The sequence below is a fragment of the Polyodon spathula genome, chromosome 37 (genome assembly GCF_017654505.1).
Source record: "Polyodon spathula isolate WHYD16114869_AA chromosome 37, ASM1765450v1, whole genome shotgun sequence".
Classification (NCBI taxonomy): domain Eukaryota; kingdom Metazoa; phylum Chordata; class Actinopteri; order Acipenseriformes; family Polyodontidae; genus Polyodon; species Polyodon spathula.
In genome coordinates this window covers 4,850,087-4,872,623 of record NC_054570.1, presented here as the reverse complement: position 1 = coordinate 4,872,623, position 22,537 = coordinate 4,850,087, and the positions used below count along the sequence as shown (strand labels likewise).

Here is a 22,537-nt window from a genome sequence, read left to right as displayed (position 1 = left end):
TATTAAATTTTTAGTGCTTATTTAAATGAGACCTATAATAAAGTTGTCACCAAGTACAGTTTCTGCTTTGCTTTGGCTGCGGGAGTGTTGATGACTTTGGTTTGAACGTTCCCTTAACTTAAGCGAGTCAAAGGTTATGTAGCAATATGTGCGGAACCTATTGTGGTGTGTTACTGTTTTCATGGGCGGGGGAAATAGGGGTCGCACAGGACATGGCTGGAGTACTGTAGATACCCAGCAAAAAAGTTCTGCGTAATAAAGTCTAAGTTGTTTTGTTTCCCGTCTGGATTTGTGTCGACTTCTTATGCAGGGGAACACATGAAGCCTTAAACAGGTTTCTACAACGAGGACTATCTGTATAGACGGGATGGACTGCATTTAAATAACAAGGGAACTAGTCTACTTGGAGAAAAGATCCTCGAGCAGGTTCGGAAGCATTTAAACTAGAAAGGAAGGGGGGAGAAATCAACAAAAAAACAGAAGGGAGACCGCATCAAAACAAGAACAACAACTCAGGTAAGACAACCATTAAATGTATTTATCTAAATGCTAGAAGTATCAGAAACAAAATTCTAGAACTTGAAGCTACTGCACTAACAGGTAACTATGATGTGATAGGTGTTACAGAAACGTGGTTATCTGAGAGTGATGGGGACGAATATAATATTTGTGGGTATACACTGTATAGGAAAGACAGGCAGGACAGAAGAGGAGGAGGGGTAGCGCTATACATAAGAAACAGTCTTGAAGCCCAGGTGTTAAACCTGGACAAAGAAAATAAAACCGAATCAATATGGGTCAGAATAACGGACAAAAATTCAAAAGGCATAATAATAGGAGCATGCTATAGACCGCCAGATTCAGACGGTGAGCACAATAATCTGTTATACAATGACATTAGAAATGTGTGTAGCAAAGGAGAAGCCATACTAATGGGGGATTTCAACTTCCCCCAAATAAAATGGGAAAACCCGGTGGGTAGCGCGAAGGATGAAATAGAAATGGTGGAAATGACAAATGACTGCTTCCTAACACAATTTGTGAAGGCACCCACTAGAGGGGAGGCATGCCTTGATTTAGTCTTTTCAAATAACGAAGACAGAATAACTAAAACAGAGGTCAGAGAACCACTGGCAAACTCAGACCACAACATGGTCTCATTTGAAGTGTTTTTTAAATCCCCAAAAGTAAAGACTAAAGCTAAGGTTTACAATTTTAGAAAAGCAAACTATGAAGGTATGAAACAGAGACTAACAGAAGTAGATTGGAGTAAAATAGAGAAAACACCCACAGAAGAAGGATGGTTGTTCTTCAAAAATGTAGTACTAGAGGCGCAAAACAATTACATCCCTAAAGTAGACAAATCTAAATGTAAAACTAAATTGCCAAAATGGTTTAATAGATCAATTAAAAAAAATATTCAGCGAAAAAAGGCACTTTACAGAGCATTAAAAAAGGACCAAAAAGAAAGTACGCAGAAAGAACTGCAAACGCAAGTCAAAAAGGAAGTTAGAAAGGCCAAGAGAGAAATAGAAATAAACATTGCTAAGGGAGCTAAAACCAATTCCAAAATGTTTTTCCAATATTACAACAGCAAGAGAACATTCAAAGAGGAGATTAAATGTTTAAGAGATACAAATGGCAAAATCATAGAGGAAGAAAAAAAAATAGCAAATATGTTAAATGATTACTTTTCACAAGTTTTTACAAAGGAAGATACTGACAACATGCCCCACATGTCATCCAGTTCCTATCCAGTTTTAAATAACTTTAGCATAACTGAGGCAGAAGTGTTAAAGGGACTAGGAGCTCTTAAAATAAACAAATCCCCTGGGCCGGATGAGATCCTCCCAGTAGTACTCAAAGAAATGAAAGAAGTAATTTACAAACCGCTAACCAAGATCATGCAGCAGTCTCTTGACACAGGGGTGGTACCGACAGACTGGAAAATTGCAAACGTAATACCGATCCACAAAAAGGGAAACAAAACTGAACCAGGTAACTACAGACCAGTAAGCCTGACTTCTATTATATGCAAACTTATGGAAACTATAATAAGATCCAAAATGGAAAATTACCTATATGGTAACAGGGTACTGGGAGACAGTCAACATGGTTTTAGGAAAGGGAGATCGTGCCTAACTAACTTGCTTGATTTTTTTGAGGATGCAACATCGATAATGGATAATTGCAAAGCATATGACATGGTTTATTTAGATTTCCAGAAAGCTTTTGACAAAGTCCCGCACAAAAGATTAATTCTCAAACTGAACGCAGTTGGGATTCAAGGAAACACATGTACATGGATTAGGGAGTGGTTAACATGTAGAAAACAGAAAGTACTGATTAGAGGAAAAACCTCAGAATGGAGTGTGGTAACCAGCGGTGTACCACAGGGATCAGTATTAGGTCCTCTGCTATTCCTAATCTACATTAATGATTTAGATTCTGGTATAGTAAGCAAACTTGTTAAATTTGCAGACGACACAAAAGTAGGAGGAGTGGCAAACACTGTTGCAGCAGCAAAGGTCATTCAAAATGATCTAGACAAGATTCAGAACTGGGCAGACACATGGCAAATGACATTTAATAGAGAAAAGTGTAAGGTACTGCACGCAGGAAATAAAAATGTACATTATAAATATCATATGGGAGATATTGAAATTGGAGAAGGAATCTATGAAAAAGACCTAGGAGTTTTTGTTGACTCAGAAATGTCTTCATCTAGGCAATGTGGGGAAGCTATAAAAAAGGCTAACAAGATGCTCGGATACATTGTGAAAAGTGTTGAATTTAAATCAAGGGAAGTAATGTTAAAACTGTACAATGCACTAGTAAGACCTCATCTTGAATATTGTGTTCAGTTCTGGTTACCTCGCTATAAAAAAGATATTGCTGCTCTAGAAAGAGTGCAAAGAAGAGCGACCAGAATTATTCCGGGCTTAAAAGGCATGTCATATGCAGACAGGCTAAAAGAATTGAATCTGTTCAGTCTTGAACAAAGAAGACTACGTGGCGACCTAATTCAAGCATTCAAAATTCTAAAATGTATTGACAGTGTCGACCCAAGGGACTTTTTCAGCCTGAAAAAAGAAACAAGGACCAGGGGTCACAAATGGAGTTTAGAAAAAGGGGCATTCAGAACAGCAAATAGGAGACACTTTTTTTACACAGAGAATTGTGAGGGTCTGGAATCAACTCCCCAGTAATGTTGTTGAAGCTGACACCCTGGGATCCTTCAAGAAGCTGCTTGATGAGATTTTGGGATCAATAAGCTACTAACAACCAAACGAGCAAGATGGGCTGAATGGCCTCCTCTCGTTTGTAAACTTTCTTATGTTCTTAGGTTAACTGCATAGCTTCTTTGTTTTAATTGGCCATGATTATTTTGCTGGCGCTACAGTGAAGGAAACTACAGTGCTTTGATTTTCTTTTGCTTGGCTTGGGAAGTTGGCGGGTGTTGGACAGCAAGGTGGCGCTATAACCTGTAAAAATAGCTCTGTTTATATTAGTGCCATTTTGTTCAGAGAATAGTTTGAGGTATACGAGAGTGGTGTTATAAAGGGGCGCGGTATAACGATGAACAAGTGTGTGTGTGTGTATGTATGTATGTATGTGTGTGTGTGTGTGTATGTATGTATGTGTATGTATATATATGTATATATATATATATATATATATATATATATATATATATATATATATATATATATATATATATAATAAATTTTAAACGAATGCTTACTTTTGAGGGCAATTTAGTGTATTTACATGCTTATGGAAAACAACCTCTTTGTTTTATATTGCCACCAATATATTGTTGTTAATAATAACAACGAACGATTATTATTATTATTATTATTATTATTATGCATATGCAGTAGCAGTGTCCTGGCCTAACATACTATTTGGATATGAAATGTGTTTAAATCTCAATCAAAAGTCATTAAGAGCATCTTTCTGCATTTATTACGATATAATAATTTCATTCACGGTCGGAAATATACATATTTGATGCGCATACGCAAGAATCCGAAATTGCATGAGCTACTCAAGGAGCCGCTAATACTTGTCTTCTGTTTCATACATGTGTAGAGAGGTAATAATTGACCAGTTTTTTTTTTTTTTTTTTTTTAAATGCTCCAGTCTTGGAGCAAAGCGAGCATAACCTGCCAAAGATGACAAACTGACAGCTTTTTTGGTGGTTTGGATTTATTTGTGTTTTTTTTTTTTTTTTTTTTTTTTTAATTTTGTTTTTATTTTTCCTTTTTTTTTTTTTACATTATCAGAACAATGACAACAAAAGCAAAACTCCATGATCACAGTAAAGTTTATTAGAATATTTAAAATGTGAGATGATGCACGTTATTAGTATATCTTTTTTAGTAATCAATAAGTAGCCTATATTATTTTAACTACAAATAGTACAATACAACTCACATGCAGAAACTACTACTATGCAGTAGGTTATGACAACCATTAAATGTATTTATCTAAATGCTAGAAGTATCAGAAACAAAATTCTAGAACTTGAAGCTACTGCACTAACAGGTAACTATGATGTGATAGGTGTTACAGAAACGTGGTTATCTGAGAGTGATGGGGACGAATATAATATTTGTGGGTATACACTGTATAGGAAAGACAGGCAGGACAGAAGAGGAGGAGGGGTAGCGCTATACATAAGAAACAGTCTTGAAGCCCAGGTGTTAAACCTGGACAAAGAAAATAAAACCGAATCAATATGGGTCAGAATAACAGACAAAAATTCAAAAGGCATAATAATAGGAGCATGCTATAGACCGCCAGATTCAGACGGTGAGCACAATAATCTGTTATACAATGACATTAGAAATGTGTGTAGCAAAGGAGAAGCCATACTAATGGGGGATTTCAACTTCCCCCAAATAAAATGGGAAAACCCGGTGGGTAGCGCGAAGGATGAAATAGAAATGGTGGAAATGACAAATGACTGCTTCCTAACACAATTTGTCAAGGCACCGACTAGAGGGGAGGCATGCCTTGATTTAGTCTTTTCAAATAACGAAGATAGAATAACTAAAACAGAGGTCAGAGAACCACTGGCAAACTCAGACCACAACATGGTCTCATTTGAAGTGTTTTTTAAATCCCCAAAAGTAAAGACTAAAGCTAAGGTTTACAATTTTAGAAAAGCAAACTATGAAGGTATGAAACAGAGACTAACAGAAGTAGATTGGAGTAAAATAGAGAAAACACCCACAGAAGAAGGATGGTTGTTCTTCAAAAACGTAGTACTAGAGGCGCAAAACAATTATATCCCTAAAGTAGACAAATCTAAATGTAAAACTAAATTGCCAAAATGGTTTAATAGATCAATTAAAAAAAATATTCAGCGAAAAAAGGCACTTTACAGAGCATTAAAAAAGGACCAAAAAGAAAGTACACAGAAAGAGTACACAGAACTGCAAATGCAAGTCAAAAAGGAAGTTAGAAAGGCCAAGAGAGAAATAGAAATGAACATTGCTAAGGGAGCTAAAACCAATTCCAAAATGTTTTTCCAATATTACAACAGCAAGAGAACATTCAAAGAGGAGATTAAATGTTTAAGAGATACAAATGGCAAAATCGTAGATGAAGAAAAAAAAATAGCAAATATATTAAATGATTACTTTTCACAAGTTTTTACAAAGGAAGATACTGACAACATGCCCCACATGTCATCCAGTTCCTGTCCAGTTTTAAATAACTTTAGCATAACTGAGGCAGAAGTGTTAAAGGGACTAGGAGCTCTTAAAATAAACAAATCCCCTGGGCCGGATGAGATCCTCCCAGTAGTACTCAAAGAAATGAAAGAAGTAATTTACAAACCGCTAACCAAGATCATGCAGCAGTCTCTTGACACAGGGTTGGTACCGACAGACTGGAAAATTGCAAACGTAATACCGATCCACAAAAAGGGAAACAAAACTGAACCAGGTAACTACAGACCAGTAAGCCTGACTTCTATTATATGCAAACTTATGGAAACTATAATAAGAGCCAAAATGGAAAATTACCTATATGGTAACAGGGTACTGGGAGACAGTCAACATGGTTTTAGGAAAGGGAGATCGTGCCTAACTAACTTGCTTGATTTTTTTGAGGATGCAACATCGATAATGGATAATTGCAAAGCATATGACATGGTTTATTTAGATTTCCAGAAAGCTTTTGACAAAGTCCCGCACAAAAGATTAATTCTCAAACTGAAACGCAGTTGGGATTCAAGGAAACACATGTACATGGATTAGGGAGTGGTTAACATGTAGAAAACAGAAAGTACTGATTAGAGGAAAAACCTCAGAATGGAGTGTGGTAACCAGTGGTGTACCACAGGGATCAGTATTAGGTCCTCTGCTATTCCTAATCTACATTAATGATTTAGATTCTGGTATAGTAAGCAAACTTGTTAAATTTGCAGACGACACAAAAGTAGGAGGAGTGGCAAACACTGTTGCAGCAGCAAAGGTCATTCAAAATGATCTAGACAAGATTCAGAACTGGGCAGACACATGGCAAATGACATTTAATAGAGAAAAGTGTAAGGTACTGCACGCAGGAAATAAAAATGTACATTATAAATATCATATGGGAGAACTGAAATTGGAGAAGGAATCTATGAAAAAGACCTAGGAGTTTTTGTTGACTCAGAAATGTCTTCATCTAGACAATGTGGGGAAGCTATAAAAAAGGCTAACAAGATGCTCGGATACATTGTGAAAAGTGTTGAATTTAAATCAAGGGAAGTAATGTTAAAACTGTACAATTCACTAGTAAGACCTCATCTTGAATATTGTGTTCAGTTCTGGTCACCTCGCTATAAAAAGATATTGCTGCTCTAGAAAGAGTGCAAAGAAGAGCGACCAGAATTATTCCGGGCTTAAAAGGCATGTCATATGCAGACAGGCTAAAAGAATTGAATCTGTTCAGTCTTGAACAAAGAAGACTACGTGGCGACCTAATTCAAGCATTCAAAATTCTAAAAGGTATTGACAGTGTCGACCCAAGGGACTTTTTCAGCCTGAAAAAAGAAACAAGGACCAGGGGTCACAAATGGAGTTTAGAAAAAGGGGCATTCAGAACAGAAAATAGGAGACACTTTTTTACACAGAGAATTGTGAGGGTCTGGAATCAACTCCCCAGTAATGTTGTTGAAGCTGACACCCTGGGATCCTTCAAGAAGCTGCTTGATGAGATTTTGGGATCAATAAGCTACTAACAACCAAACGAGCAAGATGGGCCGAATGGCCTCCTCTCGTTTGTAAACTTTCTTATGTTCTTATGTTCTTATGATTGGGGAAAAAAAAAAAAAAAAAAAGTTTAGAAAACCTAATATTTATGCTATTATACTATTATTTTAACGGTAGTATTATTGGGGCTGAATGATAGTCTAATTATCACTTTCCATTCAGGGGCATTGCAAGAATGTTTGTTTATGATGCACAGTAGTATCATTTAGGTCTAGCCATATGTTGAAATAATATGGGACCAGGAATAGAGCCCTGGGGGACACCACAAGTAACAGCAGATAGTCCTGATACAGACTCCCCTAAAGAAACACAGTACTCAGCTCACATAGCTTTAACTAAGAGATCTTTATTGTTATTTTCTAGAGAAATGAAGATGGGATTCCTGGGGAGGACCTGTCTCATTGTCTTGAGTTTGCTACCAGCTGTTTCTACGCAGGCAGGTGAGAGGACTGTAGAAATGAAACTGATCCATTGAGATGCACCCTGTTATTTCCAGGGCCCTGTATATATCTGCCTGCATTGATGTATGGGCTCACAGAACTTAGCTAATAGCTCTCAACTATTTGTAATACTAGAGTCCTGTTCTGAGAAACAGAGTATTTGTTTGCAATTGCTTTACCTCGTCTTTTCTTTCTCAGATGAATGGACTGTCATTGGCTCTGATCAGCCTGTCATTGCTTATCCTGGTGATGATGCCATCGTGCCCTGTCACATTTCACCCAGAGTCAGTGCTGTGGACATGGAAGTGAAGTGGTTCAGGGACGGATTCAACACGCCTGTTCATTTATATATAAATAAAAAGGATCAGCCAGGAAGACAGGACAGAGCTTACCAGGGCCGCACTGCTCTCTCTCCCTCTGCACTGCAGACAGGTGATATCTCTCTGCATCTGAGAAACCTTCAGCCCTCTGATAGTGGTGTCTATACCTGCTTAGCTGATGATGGAAGTTGGAATGAAGAAGGACAATCTGAAGTGATAGTTGCAGGTCAGTAATGATTAATACACAAGTTGAACCCACTACTAATGTATTACCAGCTCCTGTCTCCATTAAAAAACTCACCACAGCCCTATATTAAATATTCTACACTTTCAGTATGCTGAACAAGCTGATGATCATGACATACTACAGTATAGAATACAAATTACCAAGGGTCAGGATGTGACAAGGAGTGAATGTGCACAACAAAGTTATATTTACAATAAGTGACCGGTTTATTATTAAATTATCCCTCTACCAGCAATGGTATCTTGGATTTAAGGGTGGGCTTGCAATCCCAAACAAAGAGTTTCCCAACATAATAAACAATAATCACAGTCCCAGGTGTGCAGACCTGGAACAGGTGCCGGTGCTGTGCTAGTGCTAGCGCTGGCTCTGTCGCTTCAGCCCTGAGTCCTGGAACAGGTGCTGGTGCTGTGGCAGTGCTAGCGCTGGCTCTGTAGCTTCAGCCCTGAGTCCTGGAACAGGTGCTGGTGCTGTGGCAGTGCTAGCGCTGGCTCTGTAGCTTCAGCCCTGAGTCCTGGAACAGGTGCTGGTGCTGTGGCAGTGCTAGCGCTGGCTCTGTAGCTTCAGCCCTGAGTCCTGGAACAGGTGCTGGTGCTGTGGCAGTGCTGCTGGCTCTGTAGCTTCAGCCCTGTCCTGGAACAGGTGCTGGTGCAGTGCTAGCGCTGGCTCTGTAGCTTCAGCCCTGAGTCCTGGAACAGGTGCTGGTGCTGTGGCAGTGCTAGCGCTGGCTCTGTAGCTTCAGCCCTGAGTCCTGGAACAGGTGCTGGTGCTGTGGCAGTGCTGGCGCTGGCTCTGTAGCTTCAGCCCTGAGTCCTGGAACAGGTGCTGGTGCTGTGGCAGTGCTAGCGCTGGCTCTGTAGCTTCAGCCCTGAGTCCTGGAACAGGTGCCGGTGCTGTGGCAGTGCTAGCGCTGGCTCTGTAGCTTCAGCCCTGAGTCCTGGAACAGGTGCTGGTGCTGTGGCAGTGCTGGCGCTGGCTCTGTAGCTTCAGCCCTGAGTCCTGGAACAGGTGCTGGTGCTGTGGCAGTGCTGGCGCTGGCTCTGTAGCTTCAGCCCTGAGTCCTGGAACAGGTGCTGGTGCTGTGGCAGTGCTGGCGCTGGCTCTGTAGCTTCAGCCCTGAGTCCTGGAACAGGTGCTGGTGCTGTGGCAGTGCTAGCGCTGGCTCTGTAGCTTCAGCCCTGAGTCCTGGAACAGGTGCTGGTGCTGTGGCAGTGCTGGCGCTGGCTCTGTAGCTTCAGCCCTGAGTCCTGGAACAGGTGCTGGTGCTGTGGCAGTGCTGGCGCCAGGTGCCGGTGCATGTGCTAGTGACTATACGCCGGCTCTGTAGCTTCAGCCCTGAGTCCTGGAACAGGTGCTGGTGCTGTGGCAGTGCTGGCGCTGGCTCTGTAGCTTCAGCCCTGAGTCCTGGAACAGGTGCTGGTGCTGTGGCAGTGCTGGCGCTGGCTCTGTAGCTTCAGCCCTGAGTCCTGGAACAGGTGCTGGTGCTGTGGCAGTGCTAGCGCTGGCTCTGTAGCTTCAGCCCTGAGTCCTGGAACAGGTGCTGGTGCTGTGGCAGTGCTAGCGCTGGCTCTGTAGCTTCAGCCCTGAGTCCTGGAACAGGTGCTGGTGCTGTGGCAGTGCTGGCGCTGGCTCTGTAGCTTCAGCCCTGAGTCCTGGAACAGGTGCTGGTGCTCTGGCAGTGCTGGCTCTGTAGCTTCAGCCCTGAGTCCTGGAACAGGTGCTGGTGCTGTGGCAGTGCTGGCGCTGGCTCTGTAGCTTCAGCCCTGAGTCCTGGAACAGGTGCTGGTGCTGTGGCAGTGCTGGCGCTGGCAGTGCTAGCGCTGGCTCTGTAGCTTCAGCCCTGAGTCCTGGAACAGGTGCTGGTGCTGTGGCAGTGCTGGCGCTGGCTCTGTAGCTTCAGCCCTGAGTCCTGGAACAGGTGCTGGTGCTGTGGCAGTGCTGGCGCTGGCTCTGTAGCTTCAGCCCTGAGTCCTGGAACAGGTGCCGGTGCTGTGGCACTGCTGGCGCTGGCTCTGTAGCTTCAGCCCCGAGTCCTGGAACAGGTGCCGGTGCTGTGGCAGTGCTAGCGCTGGCTCTGTAGCTTCAGCCCTGACACAGTAACTCATAATATAATACAGGGAGCTGGGATACTCCCAGGACTGAAAATGTCAGCACTGACACTGTAGTTCAGTCTATAACATAAGGAGACTGTACGCAAGGAGAGCAGACCTGTCTGGTGTGTCTATATGTGTGTGTCTCACTGTCTCTATTCCCTGACAGCTCTGGGGACTCAGCCCTCAATCTCTATGGACTCTACACAAGGAGACGAGACCCGGCTGGTGTGCAGATCAGAGGGGTGGAGCCCTGAGCCTGAAGTGATCTGGAGAGACAGGGATGGAAACGATGTGACATCACTGTCCAACACAACAGTGCAGAGGGACAGTCAGGGGATCTGCAGTGTCAGCAGCTACATCAAAGTCAAACAACAGTCCAGCATGTTCTCCTGTCTGGTTAGAAGTAAAATACCAAAACCAGACTGGGAATCCAAACTCCACATATCCAGTGAGTATCACATCTTTGTGGATTGAGCCTGACTGACACTGGCCATAGATTAGTCATCTTGATGGGGCATCAACATATCTGAATCAAACACATGAACTAGTGACCAGTCAATATCTGAATCAAACACATGAACTAGTGACCAGTCAATATCTGAATCAAACACTTGAACTAGTGAGCCAGTCAATATGTGATATCTAGTTTTCAGGGAGCCTTCCATTTAGAGGGTGGGGTGTGTGGAATGCTCACTATGAGGGGTGTGGTCAGTGTTGGGAGGAGTGTGTGGAATGCTCACTATGAGGGGTGTGGTCAGTGTTGGGAGGGGTGTGTGGAATGCTCACTATGAGGGGTGTGGTCAGTGTTGGAAGGGTGTGTGGAATGCTCACTATGAGGGGTGTGGTCAGTGTTGGGAGGGGTGTGTGGAATGCTCACTATGAGGGGTGTGGTCAGTGTTGGGAGGGGTGTGTGGAATGCTCACTATGAGGGGTGTGGTCAGTGTTGGGAGGGGTGTGTGGAATGCTCACTATGAGGGGTGTGGTCAGTGTTGGGAGGGGTGTGTGGAATGCTCACTATGAGGGGTGTGGTCAGTGTTGGGAGGGGTGTGTGGAATGCTCACTATGAGGGGTGTGGTCAGTGTTGGGAGGGGTGTGTGGAATGCTCACTATGAGGGGTGTGGTCAGTGTTGGGAGGGTGGTGTGTGGAATGCTCACTAAGGGGTGTGGTCAGTGTTGGGAGGGGTGTGTGTGTTCCAGTGTGTTGAGCTGCTGTCTTGTTTTCCAGGGGATTTTTTTCCAGGAGTCTCTGGATGGATGGTGGCTTTCTTCTTGACTTTAGCTCTCGGTATTGGAGCCATTCTTCTGCTGGTGTTCCAATGGAGAAGAATGGATGGTATGAATGTTATCATTCTCATGAGGCATTTCATATAGCTCTGTGCATTTTAAACATGTCAGACAGGTTTACAATAACATGGACTGCTGTTTTTCTTCTAGCCATGGAGAGAAAGTTTGAGCCTATGGGTAAGTAAAGCACTTAATGAAGAGATGTTGGAAACCCATTCCAGGTTTCTGCACCCATAAAGACCAGGACCTGAAATACAACTGAAATAACCACACACTGTTCTGTCTGATTCTTATTTTAGCTGCTCAGCGCCTTCTTGAGGAACTTGGTAAGAACTATTTTCCTAGCTGTATTTGTGGAATTACTTTAAATCTATCTATCTATCTCTCTATATATCTATGTACTTGTGCTATGTGTGTGTCGCTGTGTGTGTCGGGAGTGCTTGCAGCGCGTGTGCAGAGCTCGGAGTGAGTGAGGGGGGCTCCCTGCTTTTTTTTCTTTTTCGCTTTTCATCCTTTATTTCTTATGTCATGGTTTTGTAAAAAGAAACAGATTAATAATTGGGTCTTTTCTAAATTAACGGCTGTGAAGTTGGGACAGAGGGGACTCTAGGGGATCAAGGCCCAATTTTGAAAATATTACACAGGGAAATGGTATAAAAACTGTCGTGAGAAATGTGTGGTCGAACTTGGAAAAGTAATCAGGTGTGAGAATATCAAGTCGGCTTCAAGTATGAACAAGTTTGTTGTCGTGTTCCTGAGTAATGAAACAATAGTCTTGGAAATTGTTCAGCAAGGTTTGGTTATTGACGGAGTGTTAGTGTCTGTTCTGCCTCTTCCTGCTAGGAAAAAAAAGTTCTAATTCCTCCTTTTCTGAAAAACTAACTTATAGTGAGAGAGCTAAGCTGTCATGGAAAAATAATGTCAAGCATTACAGTGATTCCTCTGGGTTGTAAATCCCGTGAGTTAAAACACGTAGTTTCTTTCAGAAGACAGTTATAGATGCTTCTGAACGACCTGAATGGAGAGCGAAATGCAGCTTTCAGGTTTCATGTGGATACATAGTTTTTGCTTCTTCTAAAACAATGAAATGTTTTAAAAGTGGCCGTAAAGGGCATATTGCGAAGAATTGCAAGAGGACTGTAGAGTAACTGAAAGCGAGAGGGAAGAAGCCCCTGGGGAGCCAGGTTGATGGACTCTCAGATCACAGCGCTGTAGATAGAAGAGCGGAGCGAGAGGCTGAAAAGCTCCAACCTGGTTTGGTTGAGTCTGGTGTGGTAGAAGGTGAAAGTGAGTTGCAGGAACCATCTGGAATAGACAGGAGGACGGAGAAGCTGTGATTGTGATCGGGGCTAAAGAGATACCTGAGTTGGGTTGTCAGGTGATAGACAGGGTAGTAAGGGGAGAGAACAGATTGAGAGAGTCACGGAACAGAATGAGGCTGCAGTTTTAGTGCTGGAGAAAAAGACGGAAGCTGGTGAGTTTAAATTCAACAAAGGGAAAAGAAGGCTAAAAACAGACACAGTATTACAGCGAAATGCAGCCTTATTTCTGAGACTGGGGCCATTCAGGCTGATGAATTGGAGAGTGAGCTGTCTGTGAGAATGGACTGTGCTCAAACACACAGCGCAGCGGTCAGTGGTGGTGATTTTAGCAAAGACGGGGGCAGTGATACTGACTCCATTTAGCTGTGATCTGTCGGCTGGTCAGCAAGTGAGAGGGTGGTATAGTGCTGAAAACATTCAGGCATTTTAAAGATTCGTTAAAGGGTAAAGAGGGATTTAAATAATTGAGCACTTACCTGATTTAAAATTCTTCTTAAATTCTGCGCAGCATGTTAGACGCAATGCAGCTGTATTGGGCATGGAGCAAAGAGAAAGAGATCAGTTAAAAAATATAATAAGCAAAGTTCGTGCCTCTCTAAACAGGAATGATGTAGAAGTCTCCACGAGCATCTTTTCTGTTGTACGTTTCTACTATTGTTTGTACTTTCCAGTGTATCTCTTTAAATATAAGTGGAGGTAGAGATTGTGCAAAGACAGCAGCTCTGTTTGAATATTTAAACCAACAGAAAGTTAATGTTCCCATGCTCCAAGAGACCCATACAGATGATAATAATGAATCTGAGAGGTTTCAGGATTGGGAAGGGGAGGTTATTTTTAGTCCTGGAACGAATTTCAGTGCTGGAGTTGCCATGTTATTTGTGATGGGGTTTAAGTATGGCTCTGTCAATGTAAGTGAGGACATTAAGGGGTGCTTGTTGAAAGTGCAAGTATCTGTAGAGGGTAGAAATTTAGTATTTGTTAATATTTATGCACCAAACGATGGGAGAGAGAGGGTACTGTTTAGTCAGACTCTCAATGGAGTTATAGCCCAGAGTCAGACTGAAGAAGTGGTTTTATTAGCTGGTGATTTTAATTCTACAGTTGACGACAAGCTAGACAGAAGTAGTCATTTTTTAAATGTTTTAAATTCTTTTGGGAATGATGGAGAGGCAGAAAGGGTTTTTTTTTATCAATAAGGCAATGGTGGGACGTGAGTAAAGTTCAGACCTGACTGTTTTGTCACTAGTACACTATGAATGCTACAAATAGCACTGGCGAGGCGATGAGAGAGCTGGAGGAGGATGTTTCTGAACTCTATAGGGCTCTGACAGAGGAGTTCATTTCTCTGGAGAGATGTGTGCTGGCTATCGGGGAGGTGGGGGCTGTTAGAACAAGCCTGCCTCTTCTATGAGCGGCTCCATTGTCACTCATGTTTTTTTGTGACACAGACCTTGTGACAATGTTATTGAAAAGAGAATGTGGTGAACCACACTTTGTTTTCTGTGTCACCCCTGGCAAACCTACTGTATTTACATGCAACTCTACACAATAGTCTGCAATAGATTTTACACCTCAGTGTGTAGAATGTAATCCAGCTCTCTTCTTTTCACAGAGTCTGTAAAGCGAGAGGTCCTTAAATCAGGTATGTAGAGTGTTTGTAAATCCACAGCCCTGCTGGTGTGTGTGTGCCTCACATCTTCTGAATTGTAGAAAGTACAGGAGGAGTGATTATAAAAGAATGCTTTCTTTATTTCTGTGTTCTAGAATGGAAGTGGATCCTCAGCTCAGCAGGTATGTGTCTCTTCAATGGATACCTTTCACAGTGGAGGGTAAAAGAACAGCAAGGAGCTCCGTCTCACTCACTGTGTTTACATCTATAATAAAAAGTGACTTCATGTTAGCAGGTTCATCTCAGCCCTGTATGCTAAAGGTCATGGCATTGACCTCATATGAATACTACACTGAGTCATGCGATTTCTACTGTATAGAGACAGAACACTTTGAGTAAACTGTTTTCATTTTGGTAAACAGTTATATTTTTTGAGTTTCTTTGCTGGAGTCCAGTAAAAAAAAAAAAAACCCTTTGCTGCCACTTTGGTTTTTTTACCACTAACACACTATAGACACTGACTTTAAAATTATTATTATTATTATTATTATTATTATTATTATTATTATTATTATTATTATTATTATCATTGTCTCCTCTCTTCTTCACAGTTGACAGTTTGACTCTGGACCTCGATACAGCACACCCACGGCTCACCCTGCCTGTGGATGAGAAACGAGTAAGAAGAACAGATGTCCCTGACAATCCCCAGAGATTTGATTACAGGCGCTGTGTGCTGGGCAGGGAGGGCTTCACCTCAGGGAGACACTACTGGGAGCTGGGGGTGGGAGAGAATACATTCTGGAGACTGGGAGTCAGCAGAAAATCTGCCCAGAGGAAGGGGGAGTTCAGCATGACCCCCCAGCAGGGCTACTGGACTGTCGGGTGGGATGAAGATGAAGATAAAGATAAGTTCATTGCTCTTACTGACCCGCGGACCCCCCTCTCCCTGAGCCTGAAGCCCGAGAAGTTAGGGGTGTATTTGGATTATGACGAAGGGCAGCTCTCCTTTTACAATGTGGAGACCAGATCGCACATCTACACTTTCACTGACATGGAGTTCAATCCCAATGAGAAACTCTATCCATTCTTCTGGACTTGGGACGAGAAAACAGACATTGCCCTGGTGTCCCCGGGGAAGGTGAATGACCGGTCTTTCTTTCTTCTAATCTGGGAATGGATTCTTGCTGCATCAGGTACTGGTTCACTTTACTTGTTTGTTAGAGGCTGATATGCTTGTTGATTTATTATTCATTTCTGTAATTCCCATCTGGTTTGAAATGCTACAGAACAGCCATTAGTGTTTTCAACAAAGACAACTAACAATTGTTTTTAATAATAATAATAATAATAATAATAATAATAATAGCAGCATGGGTCATGCATGTTTTGTTATTTTTATAGTATTTGTAAGTTCATGTTGTAATGAAGTCTGCAATTGTTACAATAACAGCAATGTATATAGTTAAAGTGTTACAGAACACTCTCTCGTGTTTATAACAAACACACTCTTACCATTGCTATCTCCTGTGCTAAATGTATTCAAAAGATATATTTTACAACATAATATTGGTTGTTTTGTATTTGAATTCACATGAATTGTGGAATGAAGGTGATGGCAAAACAGTGTAAGGATTGTCACACTTCCAGCTGTGTACCAGCCTGACTCTTCACACAGTGAGAGGATTGCATCACACTTCCAGCTGTGTACCAGCCTGACTCTTCACACAGTGTGAGGATTGCATCACACTTTCAGCTGTGTACCTGCCTGACTCTTCACACAGTGTGAGGATTGTGTCACACTTCCAGCTGTGTACCTGCCTGACTCTTCACACAGTGTGAGGATTGTGTCACACTTCCAGCTGTGTACCTGCCTGACTCTTCACACAGTGTGAGGATTGCATCACACTTCCAGCTGTGTACCAGCCTGACTCTTCACACAGTGTGAGGATTGCATCACACTTCCAGCTGTGTACCTGCCTGACTCTTCACACAGTGAGAGGATTGCATCACACTTCCAGCTGTGTACCTGCCTGACTCTTCACAGTGTGAGGATTGCATCACACTTCCAGCTGTGTACCTGCCTGACTCTTCACACAGTGTGAGGATTGCATCACACTTCCAGCTGTGTACCTGCCTGACTCTTCACACAGTGTGAGGATTGCATCACACTTCCAGCTGTGTACCTGCCTGACTCTTCACACAGTGTGAGGATTGCATCACACTTCCAGCTGTGTACCTGCCTGACTCTTCACACAGTGTGAGGATTGCATCACACTTCCAGCTGTGTACCTGCCTGACTCTTCACACAGTGTGAGGATTGCATCACACTTCCAGCTGTGTACCTGCCTGACTCTTCACACAGTGTGAGGATTGCATCACACTTCCAGCTGTGTACCTGCCTGACTCTTCACACAGTGTGAGGATTGCATCACACTTCCAGCTGTGTACCTGCCTGACTCTTCACACAGTGTGAGGATTGCATCACACTTCCAGCTGTGTACCAGCCTGACTCTTCACACAGTGTGAGGATTGCATCACACTTCCAGCTGTGTACCTGCCTGACTCTTCACACAGTGTGAGGATTGCATCACACTTCCAGCTGTGTACCTGCCTGACTTCACACAGTGTGAGGATTGCATCACACTTCCAGCTGTGTACCTGCTTGACTCTTCACACAGTGTAAGGACTGTGTCACGCTTCCAGCTGTGTACCAGCCTGACTCTTCACACAGTGTAAGGATTGCATCACGCTTCCAGCTGTGTACCAGCCTGACTCTTCACATGTTCTGTTTTAAATAGGGATGTACATGATGCTGATACAGTGTAGTGATATTCATTACGATCGCAAGTCATTCTACACACTGTGAAGAGTCTGAAAGATAACAATGATGAGACTTTAGTTGTGCAGCTCTTCCGTTTTAAATTGAACATTCTGAAATGGTTCTAAACATGTTATGGGTGCTGATAGGCAGGGGTTCAGATAACTGGTACACAGGTATGCATACGCACCAATAAAAAAAATATATATGCAAGTGTGTACCGTCAGTACATTTAACATGAAAGCATTTTTAATCCAGACAGCGAAGGTGCGTATTATCTAGCTGTGACCCATACCTGCCTAACCTCCTGATTTTCTATTGAGTCTCTGGTAGGGATGGGTCGGTATACTGGTTTACCGTGGTTTAGGTACATTACCGTTGCTTTTATTCTGAATCGCAGTTATTGTAATTCGGTTATACACCAGTTAACACACTTTTTCAACCGCAAACACTCTTCTTCAAAATTAAGCAATGGTACTTGCAGCCTTAGTCTGAGGAAGATCTTTTTGTGATGTGATGCTATATTTTGATAACTGTTTTGAAGGAAACGGTCAGTGACACAGAACACATGTTTCAATTGCTGCGTTCTGTTACCCAGAGCTTGCTGCGCCGGCTGCTGTCTTTCTGACCTCACGCAGCTTTTAGAGAAACACATTCTCCAAACCTTGCAGCACAGCACACGTTTTCAACTTGCTATATTTGCATTTGTCTGGATTATCAACAGTCAGTTTAATGTAATAGATTAACATTAACTTTATTTTAAAACTTATCACAGATTTAATACATTTTTTTTTAATTTATTTAATATAGCGTGGACAAGGCTGTTCGCTGCTTCCATGTATAATGATAAAATGACGTTCGTCTCTGCTAACAAGGTGGCAGCAGTAGTTTTAGTTATTTGCATTACGATTAGCAGGTCATTCCTGATCTTTGGATTGTCCCTTTGGTTCACAGCCGCAGCCAGCCTCCCGCAGTAACATTTCAAAGCTGCGCTGGGCTCTGCAGAATCTGCACAGATTTCTGTGGGTGTTGAGTGACGTCTACAGCGCATCTCCGCGATTCTGTGCAGTGCTGTGCAGAACTGCGGAAATCTGCGCTATAAGAACACGACCGATGTCTAGTACAGACCCGTGACTGCAGCAGGATAGCCTACTTATTATCAATGTAGTTTTGTTTAAAAAAGTTTAACAAAGTGTAACAGTGTTCCAATTTTCTTAGGTAAGTGAAGAAAGGTTACTTGTGCAATGTTGTAAATGTAAATCCAATAACACGTTTTAGTATTAAAAATACTTTATAAAACAAAATGAAGAGCAATAGGTGGAATCACTTCAGTTCAAAACATCAATAATTTCTTTTATTGGACCCTTGAAACAGCCAATGATAGCAGGGATCTCGATTTAGCTGTCCATTCAGAGAAGAGGGATGTAGTTCCGGGGAGTGACATTGTGAAAGCTCACTGACGCTTCTCTTCCCAGACTGAGCACGGATGAGAGGAGTCGTCAATGCTTGAGAGTCGTTGCACTTAAACATGAGTTTAAAAAAATACATTCAGCATTTTACTTAATTATATTTTGTTCCCTTAGTTATATCCGTCTATAAATACTGTTGTGCATTCAAGCTAACATGTTTAGCAGCATTAATACATTTAAAAGAACTGTTTTGTTTCTTGCTTTTGAATCCCCAGGACTGGAATGTGGTGGTAGGATATTGAAATAAAAGGGAGAATGTGAGATGATTAAATTGTAATAACCAGCAATCCGGACTCCTAGTTAAACAGTCAGAAACTCTTGCTGTTGTCTCTGGCACTGCCATTAACCCTTAAAGATGTGATGGTGTAACACAATCATACTGAAGTGTCATCCTGGGCCTGTGAATGGGTAAACATGGTAAAAAAGCACTTTGTTTCTTTGACTTGCTGGGCCACCGTACTTTACAATACAGCTTGTTCATGCATATCATTGGATAGGAGAAGAGTTGAACTTCAGTGCCTGACTGGTTGTTTTTGTGTGTGATGTCACTGAGACGGGCGATTCATTTTTAAAGGACGGAGACTGTTTACAGTTACATTTAATCATGTATTCTGTCTCGTGTTTTAATATACTGTACCTTTGGGTTCATGCCCCTTTAAAAACGTGACCCAGAGATAAAAACTTAGATTTTTAGCGCTTCTGTGCACTTTATTCAAAACACAAAAAAAACAAACAAAAAACTAGCTCTCATTGAGCAGGACAGCTAAGTTGTTTACCTGACATTTAACACCAAGACAAAACACTTTAATACATTTCTTTATAAAACCGACCTTTCCGACCTCCCTCCATCCCTCCCTACTTCATACCCTCCCTCGCTCATACTCTTGTCGTGGAAATTCTAATAAAGGAAGAGAGACTGCGAGTTCCAAACACACAGGCCTTTATTTCTTAAGTTTGCAAACTGTGAACACTCTCAGCACACAGGGTGCTAGATAATCATCGAGTAGTGTTCCAACATACAGAGTTGGATCAGTTTCTTATATACCTTAAAACTATCAGTAAGGCAGAAGGCTAGCCAATGATGATTCAGATATTAACATATAAGGGAAACAATTTATAACTGTGCATATGTAGGATATAGCTAAGCAAGCAAATAACAGAATGGCTGTTTTGTGTGTATAGCAAAAAGAAAGACAAGTCTAGCTCATCTTATTATCCATTGTCTCACAGCTGCAGCTGCAATGTAGGCAAAACTTTATCTTAAACAAAGCGTACAAGGTGATACGAGCAAGATGCCAGTACTTTTCCACGCTGCTTCCTCCTTCATACCCTCCCAACTTTATACCCTCCCACCTTCCTACCCTCCCTCACATATATCCTCCCTCCTCCATACCCTCCCTCACTCATACCTTTCCTCCTTCATACCCCCGTCATTCATACCTTCCCTCTTTCATACTACTACTACTACTACTAATAATAATAATAATTATTATTATGCTTATTATTATTATGTCTCCTCTCTGCTCCGCAGTTGATGTGACTCTGGACCCTGATACAGCACACCTCCGGCTCACCCTGTCTGCAGAGGGGAAACGAGTGAGACTGGGTGCGACACAGCAGGATCTCCCTGTCAATCTAGAGAGATTTGATAACTGGGAATGTGTGGTGGGCAGGGAGGGCTACACCTCAGGGAGACACTACTGGCAGCTGCAGGTGGGGGGGAATACAGAGTGGAGAGTAGGAGTCTGCAGAGAGTCTGCCGAGAGAAAGGGGAAGTTCAGCATGACACCCCAGCAAGGTTACTGGACTGTAGAGTGGTGGTGGAGTGGAGGTGAGTTCACTGCTCTCACTGTCCCCCGGACCCCCCTCCCACCGAGCCTGGGGCCCCAGAAGCTAGGGCTGTATCTGGATTATGAGGAAGGGCAGCTTTCCTTTTACAATGTGGAGACCAGATCTCACATCTACACTTTCACTGACATGGAGTTCAATCCCATTGAGAAACTCTATCCATTCTTCTGGAGTAGGGATGAGCATACAGACCTTGTGCTGGAGTCCCCTGACCCTGTCAGCACTGCAAATTAAACAGCTCAGACACTGTCCTGTTCACTTTCACTGACACTCTCTCTGCATTCTTCTGGGCTGATAAGAAGAAATCCTCTCTCTTCCATCCTCTTACCCTGAGCCCCTCCTCTTTATTTCTCTATACCCCCTTTCCTACTTTCCCTTCCTGTCTCCCTATTTCCTTTCCATCTCTTTCCTCACTGCTCTTTCTATTCTCTCCCCTTGCTCTCTCTACTCTCCTTCTCTCATCTGCTGCTCTTCTCCTTGCCCTCCATCCTCCCTCTCCTCACCCCAGATATGGTTTTTTAGAAGTAGTGAGTAATTGTTTCTTGATGTAAGAAATGCACAGTCCTTTTCTTCAGCTATAGGTTTGGTGTATTCAATATATACATGTTTAATTCCAGAAGTAAGCTCAAAGCAAAACAGTACAGATCACACTTTCATCTGCAAACTGCACGGTACAAAACTTAAGTTCAAAACAAAACATAACAGAACAAAATAATACAATGCAATACTGTAGGTTTGATCCTCCAGGACTTTCTCGATCGACAAGTCTCCAATATTTAGTCTTAATGAAAGAGAGAAGTGAGCTGAGTGTACCTTGATTAAGTAGCCACTGACCTCAGCCCCACCCTCCTTTCTTCTCTTTGTGGGTTCAACACCCTGGGCAACCCCCTGTGGAGAGTCTCATGTATGTTTCGTAAAGAAAACTGATCCTGGCTCACACTGTCTAAGATGGTGTTATCTTTGTGTGACCCTTTGATCCTTTATGCTGCCTAAGATGGTGTTATCTTGGTGTGGTATGAGCGCATCGGTTCCTCCAGCAGTGTGCGATTGTGTTTATTCCAGTTTATTCCAGTAGTCAGACGGTCGTCGTCAGTGCAATGAAATGCAACCTTGCAATCTCGCATTTACCAGTTATTATACCTCTTCTGATAGTCTCCTTTTAAAACTAACAGAGTGTACAAACCTGCAAACATGTATCTCATATTGCATTTAAACTTCTTTCCATGTTATCCAACATACATCACTTTTAGAAATAAAGATGGGGAGGGGTCCTACCATGACAGGGTCGTCCCCGAGGTACCCCGAGCCACCTGCTGTCCTCTTCGCTGGGTATGAACTCTGTATACGCCCAAGTCTAAACTATCATGCTACTATGGTCATTACAATGTGTGTAAGTATTTGTCATGCGTGGTAGTTATGTGCCACAAGCTACAAAAATAATCTTAAAAGAGCATGTTTCTCTAACAACTCCAGTCATCTACTCCCTCTATCTGCTCCCTCTGTCCTCCCCTGTCATTTCTATTTCTCCATCCTCCCTCTCCCCTCATCTTTAATATGGTGATATAGCTGTGGAATCTAGCAGATCTGGGAGCTGCCAGCATTAGTAACTTTAGGACGGTAAGAGTAGTTAAAGAGTTAAACATCTTCTTATTGAACAAAGACCTGAACAGGACAACGGCCAAAGTCATCACCCCAGAGATCAACACTGAAACAAACTGAGAATCAACAAGAAACTAGAACAGAAAAGAGTCGCCCCATCACCCCAGAGATCAACACTGAAACAAACTGAGAATCAACAAGAAACTAGAACAGAAAA

The 22,537-nt window shown here is 42.4% G+C and overlaps 1 protein-coding gene across 1 annotated transcript; it reads left to right on the top strand.

Annotated features, from left to right (window-relative positions):
* The first annotated feature begins 480 nt into the window (after positions 1-480).
* LOC121304297 (butyrophilin subfamily 1 member A1-like) lies at positions 481-22,481 on the top strand. The gene is made up of 11 exons (XM_041235353.1): positions 481-516; positions 7,635-7,711; positions 7,910-8,257; positions 10,535-10,816; positions 11,594-11,701; positions 11,803-11,829; positions 11,952-11,978; positions 14,587-14,616; positions 14,739-14,765; positions 15,195-15,779; positions 20,405-22,481. Exons 2-11 carry the CDS (start codon positions 7,639-7,641, stop codon positions 20,953-20,955), a joined length of 2,058 nt encoding a protein of 685 aa, XP_041091287.1. The 5' UTR covers positions 481-516; positions 7,635-7,638; the 3' UTR covers positions 20,956-22,481.
* The last annotated feature ends 56 nt before the right edge of the window (positions 22,482-22,537 follow it).

What these genes read in the sequence shown, in the direction of transcription:
- LOC121304297 (XM_041235353.1), top strand. Translation starts at nt 7,639, where the DNA reads ATGAAGATGGGATTCCTGGGGAGGACCTGTCTCATTGTCTTGAGTTTG. An exon ending in ATCCAAACTCCACATATCCA is followed by an intron (nt 10,817 to 11,593) that starts GTGAGTATCACA and finishes CTTGTTTTCCAG; the next exon opens with GGGATTTTTTTCCAGGAGTC. An exon ending in CCAATGGAGAAGAATGGATG is followed by an intron (nt 11,702 to 11,802) that starts GTATGAATGTTA and finishes TTTTTCTTCTAG; the next exon opens with CCATGGAGAGAAAGTTTGAG.